The sequence below is a fragment of the Mirounga leonina genome, unplaced genomic scaffold (assembly GCF_011800145.1).
Source record: "Mirounga leonina isolate KUSES-001 unplaced genomic scaffold, KU_Mleo_1.0 Mir_101609, whole genome shotgun sequence".
NCBI lineage: Eukaryota > Metazoa > Chordata > Mammalia > Carnivora > Phocidae > Mirounga > Mirounga leonina.
In genome coordinates this window covers 5,920,146-5,934,566 of record NW_023270164.1, presented here as the reverse complement: position 1 = coordinate 5,934,566, position 14,421 = coordinate 5,920,146, and the positions used below count along the sequence as shown (strand labels likewise).

Below are 14,421 nucleotides of genomic sequence, written 5' to 3'. Positions count from 1 at the left end.
ATGAAAATGTATTTGTTCCATAAGACCAATACAGGAAATTTAGGAAGTTTAAATAATGAGAAGTTTGGCCTTAGTTGCATAAACTAGAACACTGACTTGCATTAATTTTACAGACTAAAACCAAGAGAAGACATTCTTCTTACCTGTAATTATAGTAAAAAAGGCCACGATTTACTTTTCGTGTTTTTTAAAGTGAAAGAAACACAGTTTATTTTCTTTTTTTTCCTTCCTCATGGACATTTATAACTATCTGTATTAGATATTCCTAGAATATGCACCCAATGACAAAATAATTTTTATTATTATCTTTAAAATTTCCCAAGTGAGGCAGAGAAAAACTGTAAAAGGAAAGGAGGAGCCAGTTTCAGAATGAAGTTAGCACTGTAAAAGCTAAACACCCATTTTGACATACGGTTATATACACCTTCCCACAAGAGTCATTAGAGGTGTTTTAACCAGTAACTTGGGGCCTTGATAATTTTATCAAGTCATACCGCTGAATAGTCAGTACTTGCTAATACACAGTGTATGGAAAAATAACGTGATTTCTCTTTTTCAGACAGGATAGTCTCCTCGTGAGTTTTTTTCCTTTTGTTCTAAAGCACCTCTCAGATGAACAATCTTATTTATGTCAAAGTTACCTAAGGTGGGCACTACAATTCCAAATTATCCTCAGGGAAGTTATGCCAGAAGTTAGTATGTTTATTAGCAAACAACTCCCTGAGAAATTACCTGACGCTCAGTTAAACATAAAAATATCACTCACAAATGACTTGGGCCCTTAACTCTAATAATGTTAAGTCACCTCAACTGCTCACTGGAAAAATCAGCAGCTTCCTGGAGGGCAGAATATTTACAAAGATCTCTCCCAAGGCCAATTTCTCACAAGTTCTCAGACAACATACAAGATGATAGACAGGAAGAACACAGAGGATAGTATTAAAAGACATATTTCAGGGGTGCCTGGGTGGTTCAGCTGGTTAAGCATTCTGCCTTTGGCTCGGGTTGTGATCCCAGGGTCCTGGGATCAAGCCCCACGTGGGGCTCCCTGCTCATCGGGGAGTCTGCTTCTTCCTCTCCTTCCGCCTCTCCCCCAACCCCCTGCTTGTGCTCTCTCTCTCTCAAATAAATAAATCTTTAAAAAAAAAAAAAAAAGACATATTTCATCAGAGGACACCAAAGTCTGATCGGAACTCTAAAATCCCAGGATGGGATAACAAATCTGATACCAAAGGGCCAAAGAGATCATCAGAGTCCAGATTCAGTGCAAAACCCATACTATCGCGATAGAAATGCCTCAAGTAGGGGAGATACAAGGGGCTGCAGACGTGCACATTTTACCGAGTGAAGGGCCCTGGTCCAGAGCAGTGAGGGTCCTGACCCTACCTTGGTAGAAACCCCAAATTATCCTAGCCTACTCAGCCTAAGATCACCCAGGGACAAACCTGTAGTCCAACAAAAATCAGTTTTTGTTGAGCCATTGTGGTGAGGACACCTGGGACCACTTTGGCTAATGAGTGGAGAGCTGTTGAAGACCTGGCCGGTATGTCTGAGCCTGAGTGCTGTCGGTGCTCCAGACTGACTACAAAATGGACAGAATGAAAGCCCCCATGATGAGCCCTTCACTTCAGAGAATGGCTGAAAGGATGTGGTCTGCCCCACCCCCACGTTGGGTGGAAGACCCCACTATCTTTGCTTTTAGTACTTGGAGGCCCTCAGTGGTAGGCGGTGATGACACTGAGCCAAAAAATGCCTGGGATAAAGATGGGCAGCCCAAACAAGGCAAAGACTCTGCAGTGCAAGACAAAACTAGGAAGGGAATATCAAACTCCCTTCAAAGGGACCCATAAGGCAATGTGGATATGGCTGTTCAAGCAGGGGCTACCCACAGAGGAGATCGATAGGGTGAGGACCAAAGAAATTTGGTCCGGATATTGAGCCATGGGAGGAGGGGCAGCAGACAGTGAGCTGTCCACCCAGCTGGAATGGGGAGTGCCTCTATGAAACCAGACTCCTCCACAGAAATCATTCTCTCTACTGGAAGAACTAAGAAGCCAAGTGGCTGCCTTACAACAAATTCCTCCTTCGGCACTTTTACTGCTTGACTGTCAACTCTGTATTCTGATTTAACTGCCTTTAAGGAGAAAGGGGACTGAGGATGGGGGTTGAGGTTTCTCCACTCCCAGGGCAGACCAGAGGCCTTAATCTCTAATGAGGGCACAGTGAGGTGAAGGGAGGGCAAGGAAGCAGGATAAAAATTTTTATGACTCACTCAATTACCAGTGCTCGTTCACAGCCATGCATTCACCTGGCCAAAATTGGAAATGAATATGAGGAAGGGAATTAACTGTAACCATCTGAGTCTAGGTTTTTGGACCCTTGTTGTACACCTTTGGCAAAGGGAGCCTGCTTCTGCTCGGAGGCATCCCAGGGGGTTCTGGACTTGCTGCCACCCTGACACCTACCCACGACATTCCATTTGCAAAACAGCTACTGGTCTGCTATTGGGCAGGCACTTGGAGAGACTGAGCATCTCACCCAGTACCTCCGGGTTACACTGCACCTAGATATTCTCATCTTAGGTTGGCTCTACTCAATGCTAACAGAGTCAGAAAGGCACAGTAGTCTTTTCTTATTTAATGAAAATGGCACGCCTAGTCCCATAGGTGTGTCCTCCTCACCTGAAGATATTGTGGCCACAACTTTAGGGGCCATGGTAGCCCCCCACTCCTAGATCACTCATAGGGGCAGCCTCCAGCTACGTAGCCACTAGCAGAGTGTCCTTGAGGATGCTTGGGCTTGGCTTACTGATGGCTCAGCCAAACTAAAAGCTGACGGTGTGTCCTGGGCGGCAGCAGCTGTCCAGCCCCAAACATGTGGTAAGGACTGGTTCAGTACAATGGGCCAAACTGAAAGCCATCACTCTTGCCCTAGGCAGTACTGCTGAGGACCACCCACGTTATATTTTTCCTGACTCTTGGGCTGTGGCTTAATGCCCTAGCTCTCAGGTCAGGCACCCGGATGACGACTGACTGGTACAGCAAAGACAACCCTCTGTGGGGCTGTGAACTTGAAAAAGCCATTGCTACAGCCCAACAGGACATCTATGTAGCCCATGTGGACACTTGTAGAAAGGGTCCACACCCAGGAGAGACTGAATGCAGCCATATGGCTTATCAGGCTTCCAAGGGAACATCCTTTGGAACAGCTGAGTAGAGAAGGTCAGTACTGAAAGGGTGGGAGCAACGGGAGACTGGGTACTCCATATTTATGATTCCACCCGGACAATCTCTAGTCCCTCCTCTTTTTTCTCCTCTGGTCCTAGTGCCTGGGAAGCCTGGCTGGTTTCATCTTAAGGTGGCAGTCAGACCACAGGGGGAAGGTGACTACAGTCTTTGCTTCTGCTACAACTTGGTTTCAGTTGTTGGGGGTGGAAGAGCACTGACCATGAGGAGAACAATCAGTTGGTGACATTCATGAGCCCTAGAGTGTCCCTCCAGTGGCCTGCTTGATGACAGGGGACATCACGGTCCCACCAAGTTCTACCATGGTGCCCATCTGAAATGGAAGAAGGTCTGGGTGGAGGTGGGAGTTAGCTGAGTGAAGAGAGACGTAGTGGCTACTGACTTAGACCAAATGAACTAGGTGGCCATGGAAAGGGAACAATAACCCTGATACCTGATGATGGGATACCTTCATCCCTACAAGGTGTGTGTGTGTGTGTTCGGGGGGAAGGAGTGGGAACATGGAATGCTTTCTCTGTCCCCTTCACCCAGCACTGCAGCATCACAAAACAGTCACATGGTTCATGTGAGTCAAGCAGCAGCTGTAAGTGACACTATGACCCTGCTGCTGGGTTTGTCATCTCATCCCTGCGCTATGAACTCATCTGGGCTTGGCCACATTGGAACTATTCTGCTGTGCGGGACACCCTCAGGATGGCAGGGCTATTCAGCTCTGCCTGGTACCCTAACAAAAAAGCAGGACTGCTCAGCTGGGCCTGACATCTCAGCTCTCTCCTCACGCATTCACCAGTGCAATCTTGTTTCATTCTGACTGCTAAGAGTTAAGGCACTGAAGTGGGCCCCAGGGTTTCTCAGTTATGATGCAGCTCACTGAGCACAGGGTCTCCATCTGGGCCCATCACATCATGCCACAGGACTTGGGGGCATAAGAACCAGAGCTATCATGGTGGTGCCCCTGCTGTCTGCTGCACTGAGGCTCACTCTGATCATATGGTCTACTTTTAGCACCAATGGATGGCAGGTTTACTCCTAACAATCCAGAGGGCGGGGTTCTTCCCTAACAAAGATAGAAGAAGGCAAGATAAGATTTTTATCTCTCTCTTTTTAAAAAAGATTTTATTTATTTATTTGACAGAGAGAGACACAGCAAGAGAGGGAACACAAGCAGAGGCAGAGGGAGAAGGAGAAGCAGGCTTCCTGTGGAGCAGAGAGCCCGATGCGGGGCTCGATCTCAGGACCCTGGGATCATGACCTGAGCCAAAGGTAGACGCTTAACGACTGAGCCACCCAGGCGCCCCAGATTTTTATCTCTTAATGAAGAATATAACTATATTCTAAATGGGTTCCTTCTTCCTTCTATTTCTTTTTCCTTTGTTCACCCATTAGAAATCAGTTATTTAAAAGATAATGAATTTTACGAAGAGGTATCTGTACCCCCATGTTCACTGTGGCATTATTCACAATAGCCAAGACATGGAAACAACCTAAGTGTCTACTGATGAATGAATGGATTAAAAAAATGTGGTATCTATTTATCTATCTAAACACACACACGCACACACACACACAGGAATATTATTCAGCCATAAAAAAGAAGGAAACCCTGCCATTTGGATAAAACTTTGATGGCAATAGGCTAAGTAAAGTAAGTCAGACATAGAAAGACAAAGATCATACTGTATGGTCACACTTACACGTGGGAATCCAAAAAAGCCAAACTCATAGAAACAAAGAGTAGATTGGTGGTTGCCAGGGGCTGGGGTGGGGGACATGGGGAGATGTTAGTCAAATGTTATAAACCTCCAGTTATAAAATGAGTAAGTTCTGGGGATCTAGTATACAGCATGGTGACCATAGTTAACATGTGTTGTATATTTGAAAGTTGCTAAGAGAGTAGATCTTAAATGTTCTCACCACAAAATTTTTTTAAAAAGTAACTGTAAGGTGAAAAAAAAGACATTGAATTTTAGCACAGCTAGAAATTTTTAAGATTATACATTTGGATAAGTTTTTGTTTGTTTGTTTGTTTTTAGAGCTCCTTGCAAACATTCTTATTTCAAGGCCTGAAACCAAAGTTGTTAAAATATTTGACACTTTCATGTCTTTTATAAGCAGGTATAATTTTAGGTTTCCTGGTAGTTTTTTTAATGTTAAACACTCTATAAATTACACAAATGTTTTAAAAATCTGAAAGATGGGGTGCCTGGGTAGTTCAGTCAGTTAAGCGTCTGACTTAGGATGAGGTCATGGTCTCAGGGTCCAGGGATCAAGCCCCATATCTGGCTCCCCGCTCAGCAGGGAGTCTGCTTGTCTCTCTCCCTCTGCTCCTCCTCCCGCTTACGCTCTCTCTGTCTCTCTCTCAAATAAATAAAGTTTTTTAAAAATCCAAAAGATTAAATATATACTTAATTTATCACATATATTACATATTATATTTATTACATATATATTAAATATACATATATATTTTTAAAGATCTTATTTATTTGAGAGAGAGAGAGAGAGAGAGAGAGGGAGCACAAGCAGGGGGAGCTGCAGAGGGAGAAGGAGAAGCAGACTGCCTGCTGAGCAGGGAGCCTGATGAGGGACTCAATCCCAGGACCCCAGGATGATGACATGAGCCGAAGGCAGACCTTAACCGACTGAGCCACCCAGGTGCCCCTTAAATATATATTTAATTTATCATATATTATATATATATATTTTTTTAAAGCTGTTGATTAGGAAAGAAAAAAATCTGGACCTTTAGTTGACTACCCATTTTCAATTATTCAAAACTTTTTACTATGCATATTCTCACACCTACAGAAGAGAAGGAATAGAGGATAAGGAACTTCCATGTATCCATCATCAACTTTAATAATTCTCAACATGTTGCCAATCGTATTTCATCTACCTCTGCCCACTTTTTTCCCCAGAGTGTTTTCATAGAAATCCTAGACACTTCATTTCACATGTAAATATATGTAAATCAATCTTAATACCAAATAAAGGAATGCAATATAAATAGAACTACAATGTACAGATGAAGGAATATACCTGTGCCATTCATTCATGAAAGCCAGATAGCTAGGCACACTATGCTAGGTGCTGGGGCTATCAGAGAGAGCTACATGAGTATAGGAAAAGACAGTAAGTTCAGAGGTTATTAGGTGAAAAAACAAATGCAAGAATTATTACTCCTAAGTGATGATGATGGTAATAGTTAATATTTATAGATCACTTACTGTTTGCAAATGTTAACTCATTAATTCTTCACAATCATCCTCTGAGATAAATACTATTATTACAGATGAGGAAATTGAGACCCAAGAATTGAAATAACTTGCTGGAGAGCATTCAGATGGTAAGTGGTCAAGCTAGGATTTTAACCTAAGTGGTCTGATTCCAGAGGCTGTGTTCTAAGGAAAAAAAAAAAAAAAGAGAGACACAGAGAGAAGACTACTTTAATCTTCTGGTAAAAACAATGCTATTTATTCACCAAACCATTTCATTTTCTACCTAGGCACACAAGAAGACTGTATTTCCCAGCTCCCTAGCCTTTATTTTAAAAAGAATTTATTGGGGTGCCTGGGTGGCTCAGTCGTTAAGCGTCTGCCTTCGGCTCAGGTCAGGATCCCAGGGTCCTGGGATCGAGCCCCATGTTGGACTCCCTGCTCAGCAGGAAGCCTGCTTCTCCCTCTCCCACTCCCCCTGCTTGTGTTCCCTTTCTCGCTGTGTGTCTCTGTCAAATAAATAAATAAAATCTTATAATAAATAAAAAATAAAAAGAATTTATTATTGGGGTGCCTGGGTGGCTCAGTTGGTTGAGTGTTTGACTGTTGGTTTCAGTTCAGGTCATGGTCTCGGGGTCCTGAGATCAAGCCCTGCATCTGTCTCTGCACTCAGTGCAGAGTCTGCTTGTCCCTCTCCCTCTGCTCGTCTCCCCACTCTCTAAAATAAATAATAAAATCTTAAAAAAAGAATTTATTATTGAAGTATAGTTGATATACCATGTTATATTAATTTCAGGGGCACAACATAGTGATTTAACAATTTTATACGTTAAGCTGTGCTCCCCACGGTAAGTGTAGTCAACATCTGTCTCCATATAACATTATTATATTATTATTGACTACATTCCCTATGCTGTACTTTTCATCTCTGCAATTTATAACTGGAAATTTGTACCTCTTAATCCCCTTCACCTATTTCACCCATCCCTCACTCCCTGGCCCTCACTGCAGCATTATTTATAATAACCAAGTTATGGAAGTAACCTAAGTGTTCATTGATAGATGAATGGATAAATAAGATGTGGTATATATACAATGGAATATCACCTAGGCATAAAAAAGAATAAGGTTTTGCCATTTAAAACAACATGGATGGATCCAGCTCCTAGCCTTTAAAAGGGCCATGTGACTAATTCTGGCTAATGGAATTTGGGTGGACATAAAAAAATCTCCCGGTTAGAGTGATGGCTTCCCAAGGTAGGAGCCTGAATCTCTGGGTTATTACTTAGAGCTTAGGGTAGTATGGGCCTCTCCATCAGGTACATCTTTCCTGAACTTTGTGAGCATGAGAAATAAACTCTTACTGTGTTAAGTCACTGAGATTTGGGGGTTTGTTATGGCAACCTGTGTAAATTATACTAATAGAAACACTTTAATTTAAACTGTAACAAATTATGAAATCTTTAAACATACTGAAAAGTACAGAATATATTAACAATCATCTCTCCCTACCCAGATTTAATAGATATTAATATTGTCACATTACCTTCAGGTATTTCTTCCGTAAACCCATTAAATATAACAAATAGCTAATAACCAATAATGCACCACTCATCCCTCATCCCTGCCTGTAACTACCATCCTGAAAGTGCTGTCCTCCTCATTTACATTTTTTACTTTGACTACAATATATGAAATTATAGAGTGTTACTTTGTGTGCTTCAAAAATGGACAGAAGAAACAAAACAAATGAGCGAAGGAAGAAAAGAGAGAAAGAGAGAGACAAAGCAAGAAACAGACTCTCAAGTATAGAGAACAAACTGATGGTCACCAGAGGAGAGGTGGTTGGGGGGGAGGGATGGATAAAATAAGTGACGGGGAGGAAGGAGTGCACTTGTCACAATGAGCTCATATAAAATGTATAAAATTGTTGAATCACTATACTGTACGCCTGAAAATAATATAATAGTGTATGTTAACTATACTGGAATTTAAATTAAATTTAAAAAAATAAAAAAACAGGGGCGCCCGGGTGGCTCAGTCGTTAAGCATCTGCCTTCGGCTCAGGTCAGGATCCCACGGTCGTGGGATCAAGTCCCGCATCGGGCTCCCTGCTCGGCCGGAAGCCTGCTTCTCCCTCTCCCACTCCCCCTGCTTGTGTTCCTGCTCTTGCTGTCTGTCTCTCTCAAATAAATGAATAAAATCTTAAAAAAAAAAACCCTAAAATTAAAAAATAAAAATGGACAGAAATGGTATCAAAAAAGATTGGTGTTTTCATTCAGTTTTGTTTTTGAGATGTATCCACACTGGTACATGTAGGTCTAATTCCTTCATTTGAACAGCTACATAGAAATACAGTAATTTGGGGCACCTGGGTGGCTCAGCAGGTTAAGCGGCCAACTCCTGATTTCAGATCTCAGGGTCCTGGCACTGAGTTCCGCGTTGGCTCCACACACAGCGGGGAGTCTGCTTGAGGATTCTCTCTCTTCCTCTTCCTCTGCCCCTTCCCCTGCTCAAGGGCGTGCTCATGAGTGCACGTGCTCTCCCTCTCTAAAATCAACAAATCTTAAAAAAAAAAAAAAGAAATACAGTAATTTACTTAGCCATTCTTCTACTGAGACAGTTAAGATCATTCACATGGTTTGGCTTCTACAATAGAGCAATGAAATTCCTTGTACATTCCTAATATCATATATTCAGGGGAGGCCTCCCTGAGGATTTTCTCATTTATGCTGATACTAGAAGGATGAGAAGCTAGCCATGTGAAGAGCTGGGAAACAAGTGCTTCCCATATTTGGAACAGTGGACAAGCCCTAACACCGTAGAAAACAGCACATATTAGACCCAGTGAGGTTACAGGTATAGTAAGTGAAGGAAAGAGTGGCAGGAGATAGTGGTGGAGAAGCAGGCAAGGGTTACTCTGTTAATGGCTTTAGAGACCACAGTAAGAAGTTTGGGTTTTCTTTTACAGGCAAAACAATTAAAGTTTTCTCATTTTTTTCTAGGGTGGTCAGACCATACTCACAGTATTGTGAGTTCCTTTCCTCAACTTTACCATGAACGGAGCATCTCTTGAATGAATGCAGTTACTGCTTTTGCTCTCTGTTTTGGAGGAACTGGCTGCAGTATCTCATAAAAAGAAAGAAAAAATTACTTTTTAATTTCTTTCCCATTCATTTGTGTCTGAGGGGCAGCTGTATGCTTCAAAATGAAACTATATTTATCACAATTTCATTTTTCCATCAAGAGGGCTTAAAAGGAAATGTTCTCTTATTTCTCCATATTTTGCAATCAATTTCTTTTATTAAAATCAGATTGACTTCATGAAAGATGTCAAGTGTTTGGGTCAATTGAAGAGCCGAGGAAATATCATGCTGCTAGTTCTGAAACTATGTGAAGTGCGACAGAATCTGGTGATGACCAAATAGGGGAACAATTGAAAAATGTGAAAGAATTATGTATATACACTACAGTGCCAAACATTGTACTGTAGGCTTTAAAATTATACATTACACGATTCCCAAAAGTGATTCAGATGAGTCATTCCTTTAGTAACTCAGTCAAACATGCTAATATTTTTTCTCCTTCCCCGTTCATTTCTTCACTAGCACTTCCTGTATTTGTCTAGCGGCTACACTATCAGGTTGGGAGGTGGGCTATCACCTCTTTGAGGAGCTTCCATTTATATTACCTCCCTTATTGCCAACAATTCAAGCATAGCACCTCTCACAGTTCTATTCCTTGATCGTTGCCCTGTTTTCCTTTGGAATATCTTTTTAACAAGTACTTTTCAATTTTTAAAGGTATCTATTGAAACAGAGAAATTTCAATAGAATCTAATTTGATGGATGTGGGTGAAGTCTTCTCTATTCTAAAACCACCCCATCCAATTAATTTTTCTCTTTTATTTGCAAGTTGGTTGTACTGTCTCTAGGTAGAACCTTATTGCCAAATAGAATGTATACCAAAATACATGCTGTGTAACTGTTTAATATATGCAATAAGGCAGAGTTAAAATCCTATCAACATCACACAGAATCAGAATCTGAGTTAGAAAAGACCTTAAAGACCATCTTGTAGGACCACCTATCTTTCCTGTGTATGTGACCACCGGCTTTTTTTAAACTCAAGTCAATAGTTTTCAGAAAGGTGTGTGTGGGGGGGAACTTCAATAAAACAAATCAAAACAACTGCAAAAGAAATGGTACCATTCTAGCTAACATAAAAATGTTTGTTCCCTGAGGTAACTTGCATAGGGAGGAATAAGTCTGTGCCCTCCAGCAACTGCACCTGTAAGGGGTGTAAGTAGTCCTAAGGCATTTTGATGAGTACCATGATGATACTGCGTGTAAATATGCTTGAAGGCCACAAAAGAGGGAGCAAGCGACTATACTCCAAAGGTTACAGGTGAATGGCCTTCAAGAATGACTGAGAATCACACAAGTGGACAATAAGAGTATTTTAACCTTAAAGAACAAGGGCATCTCCTACACCTAAGAGTTACAGATATGAAATCTGCAAAAGGATGTTTCATAAAAGGGTCGCAGCAATTGACGCTTTTTAACAGTGGATTTCTACCTTAGCTGCACATAAGGAAGATTTTAAAAACCTCGAACCCAGACCTCACATCAGACCACTTAAAGCCGAATCTATGAGCGTGGCATAAGTATTTTTTAAAGCCCCGCCCCCCGACGCCCCGCGATTCCAACGCGCAGACTGGGTTGAGAATCACCAATTTAAAGCAGGAAGCAAAATACTAGACGTGGATTTTGAAGGGGAAAACTGGAGGTAGGACATAGAAAAAGAACTGAAAACCCTGGGAGGGCAGGGCGTCTACAACAAGAGCAGGGACAAGAACCGAGTGAGAGCCAGCGGTAGAGGATTTAAGGGCTGTTTCTGTGGTAGAACTCCCGGGATTTGGGGGTCGGTAACGAGAGCGGCATATGTCCAACTCCATTAAAGTGAAGTTATTCTGCCAGCAGCCTTGCTCCTACCCCCCATCGTATTTTCTCACATCTTTTCCCACAGTTAAGAAAAAAAAAAAAAACAATGACGGAAACGTCTATCCCACGAAAGGCGCATGAGCAGACTGTGGGAGGAGCAAAGATCTGAGAAGCCACAAGAGCGGCCACAGCCGCTACAATTTCTTCGCGATTCCAGAACCACAACTCACGAACATCTTGGGAGGGAGCCTCCCCAGCAGCGTTTGAGCCCCACTGGGGAGCGCTGATAAATACCTCAGTGTAAATTGGAGCCTTTTAAGCACCGGAGGGCGGCGACGGCAAGGGCGGGGCAACTACTGACGTTCGCGGTGACGTAGCCGGCTCCGCCCCCACACCCGCTTCCGGCGACGCGCGGCCCCCGCTTCCGCTTTCCAGGCCCGCGCGCCGGCCCCGCCTCACTCCCACGCGCCCCCAAGCGTCACGGCGCCGGACTGCCGGAGAAAAAGCACAGGTTGCTGTCGGAAGTCCCCCTGCAGGTTCCCCTTCCGTTCTGCCTAACGACTTCCGCTTTGGGCCGTCAACATGGACGCTGCGGCTGCTTGCCGAAGCGGACTCTGATCGGTGGCGGAGGCGCAGCTTCTCTGCGGAGGCCGCCCCGCTTCCCCGCCCTCCCCGCCTCCCCCCTCCCCCCGCCTCCCCCCCGCCCCTCGCTCCAGTCGCTGGGGCCGGCGGGCTCGTCGCTACATGGGGGCGGGCCTCCGCGGCCGGCGCACGGCTTCCTGTTCGGAGGCGGCCTGGCGGTAGGCGGCGGCGACTCTGCCCGCGCCCACTTAGGCGCGGTGACCGAGCGCCTGGGAGGCTCGAGGGCTTCATCTTGTGCCGCTGCGCCAAGCCCGGCCCTGCGCCGCCATGGCCCCAGTGCAGCTGGAGAACCACCAGCTGGTCCCGCCTGGAGGCGGTGGCGGGGCCCCCGGTGGTCCCGCGTCAGCCCCGGCGCCGCCTCCTCCCGGAGCCGCCGTGGCGGCGGCCGCTGCAGCCGCCGCCAGTCCGGGCTACCGGCTGAGTACCCTCATCGAATTTCTTCTGCACCGGGCCTACTCCGAGCTCATGGTGTTGACGGACCTGTAAGTGCCGCGAAACCCATGCCTGCTCCCGAGCCCCCCCCCCCCCCCGCATCGCTTCCCGCCCAACCGGCTTAGAGAGGCTCGCACCTCCCCACGGGGCTGCTGTTTTTTCCTTTCCTCTGGGCTACTTAGTCTAGAATTTCTGAACTCTTGGGGCTCAGTGGAGGTGGAGGAAAAGCTTTGCATTTGGGGTCTTTCTGGAGAGGAGCAACGGAGACTTGTTAATTATGTATGTTAGACTCACTGAAAATCCCATTTTTGGGGTTTTTGCTCGAGTTGCCAGTAGAACCCTATTGATTCCTTGGTTGGAAGCTTTTTATCCGAAAGCCCCAGGTTAGGGTTTAGGAATACATAATATTCGAATTCCCAAAGACAGGAAATCTGTTTTACAGCGTCTTGAGGGTACATTTTAAATTTAGGTTTTAATTGCTTCTGACAGTTGGAACTCAGGAGATCTATTGTGTATAAAATAATCCAAAATTTTGGATTCCAAGGTTTGTTTGTTTGTTTTTTCCTGAAATGTTTGAGAGTGTTTGAAGTCTTAACGCATTTAGTGTAAGTAAAAGATTTATTGTAACTGGTCTTCTGTTATTGTCTCTTGGAGTATGTAAGGAGTTTATAAATCAAGTTACCAATGAAATGCTTTGGGACATGATTAGGTTGTTAATCCCTTCAAAATAGGATCAGAATACACTAATTCTCAGTGTGTGAAGAAAAGACACTATAAAATTTGGGGGTATGGGGCGCCTGGGTGGCTCAGTTGGTTAAGCGACTGCCTTCGGCTCAGGTCATGATCCTGGAGTCCCGGGATCGAGTCCCGCATCGGGCTCCCTGCTCGGCGGGGAGTCTGCTTCTCCCTCTGACCCTCCCCCCTCTCATGTACTCACTCTCTCTCATTCTCTCTCTCTCAAATAAATAAAGTCTTTAAAAAAAAAATTGGGTATATATACCTTAATTACTGTTATACATTTTAAATCCAGGTTCAGAAAAAGTAAGAATTTTAAGTTTTTACTTAATTTAGTTTTTATCTTTTATGTTGTTACACTGCAGATCAGTGTTTTCATTTGTATGCATTAATATGTAGATATTAGGCTGTAAAGTGGCATAGTAATTTGTTACCAGAGACTTAAAATATTTGTTTGCAGATGACTGAGTTAGAATAGGTTCCACTTATTCCTGTAAAACATCATTCTCACTCAATTTTGACATATGGTACTTTATTGAATGGAACAGAAAAAAGTCTTCCCTGTCTAATGAGAAACTTAAATAGCTGTCATGATTAGGTGTTATTAAAGTAATATACTTCTCTGAACCAATTATTTTTGGATTTCATGAAAATTTAAGAGTGTCTATGAAAAAATTTCATATATATGTGAAGATCACCTACCCAGTGTATAGCTATGGAAAAATGCTGAAAACTGCTATCAGTGATTGTATAATTTGTTCTTTCATAGAGGATTTCTAGAAATTTTTTGAATTATATTGTGTTCTTCCTATTTTACAACTTAGTTACAAAGAAATGTCTATTTTATTGCAGTAGAATAAGTGTATAGTTTTAATCCTGCACCCTTTTTATGATGATGATTCCCATACTTCTGTCTCCAGCAGAGACCCCTCCACTGAACTCCAGACTCTATATCCAGATGCCTACATTTAAATACCTAATGGGCATTTCAGTCAATTCCACTTGATATATTCCCCCCCCCCCCAAACCTCTTCTGTCTCACTAAAGAGTATCTCCATTCTTCCTGTTGTGGCTTAGGCCAAAAATTTGGAGTAATTCCTCTTTCTTCCAACCCCATACCCAGTACATCAGCAAGTCTTGTCATCTCTGACTTCAGAGTCTGACCAGTTTTCAACATTTCCATCAAGTGTGAATCCTTCTCCCATGTTG

The 14,421-nt window shown here is 43.5% G+C and overlaps 2 protein-coding genes across 3 annotated transcripts in view; one reads left to right on the top strand and one right to left on the bottom strand.

Annotated features, from left to right (window-relative positions):
• Nucleotides 1-8,754: 8,754 nt before the first annotated feature.
• On the bottom strand, nucleotides 8,755-12,276 carry MED14OS (MED14 opposite strand). Its single transcript, XM_035003227.1, is given in 4 exon segments — nucleotides 8,755-9,025; nucleotides 9,486-9,589; nucleotides 11,698-12,068; nucleotides 12,070-12,276. Coding segments are annotated over 2 exon segments (417 nt in total). The 3' UTR covers nucleotides 8,755-9,025; nucleotides 9,486-9,589; nucleotides 11,698-11,858.
• MED14 (mediator complex subunit 14) overlaps nucleotides 11,949-14,421 on the top strand; it is a 73,329-nt gene continuing 70,856 nt past the window's right edge. Inside the window, exon 1 of one of the 2 annotated variants that reach the window (XM_035003179.1) lies at nucleotides 11,949-12,527. In XM_035003179.1, coding sequence (XP_034859070.1) covers nucleotides 12,313-12,527 — 215 coding nt within the window. In that variant the 5' untranslated portion in view covers nucleotides 11,949-12,312. The remainder of the gene's footprint in view (nucleotides 12,528-14,421) is intronic. The other variant, XM_035003188.1, reaches the window with a different exon arrangement.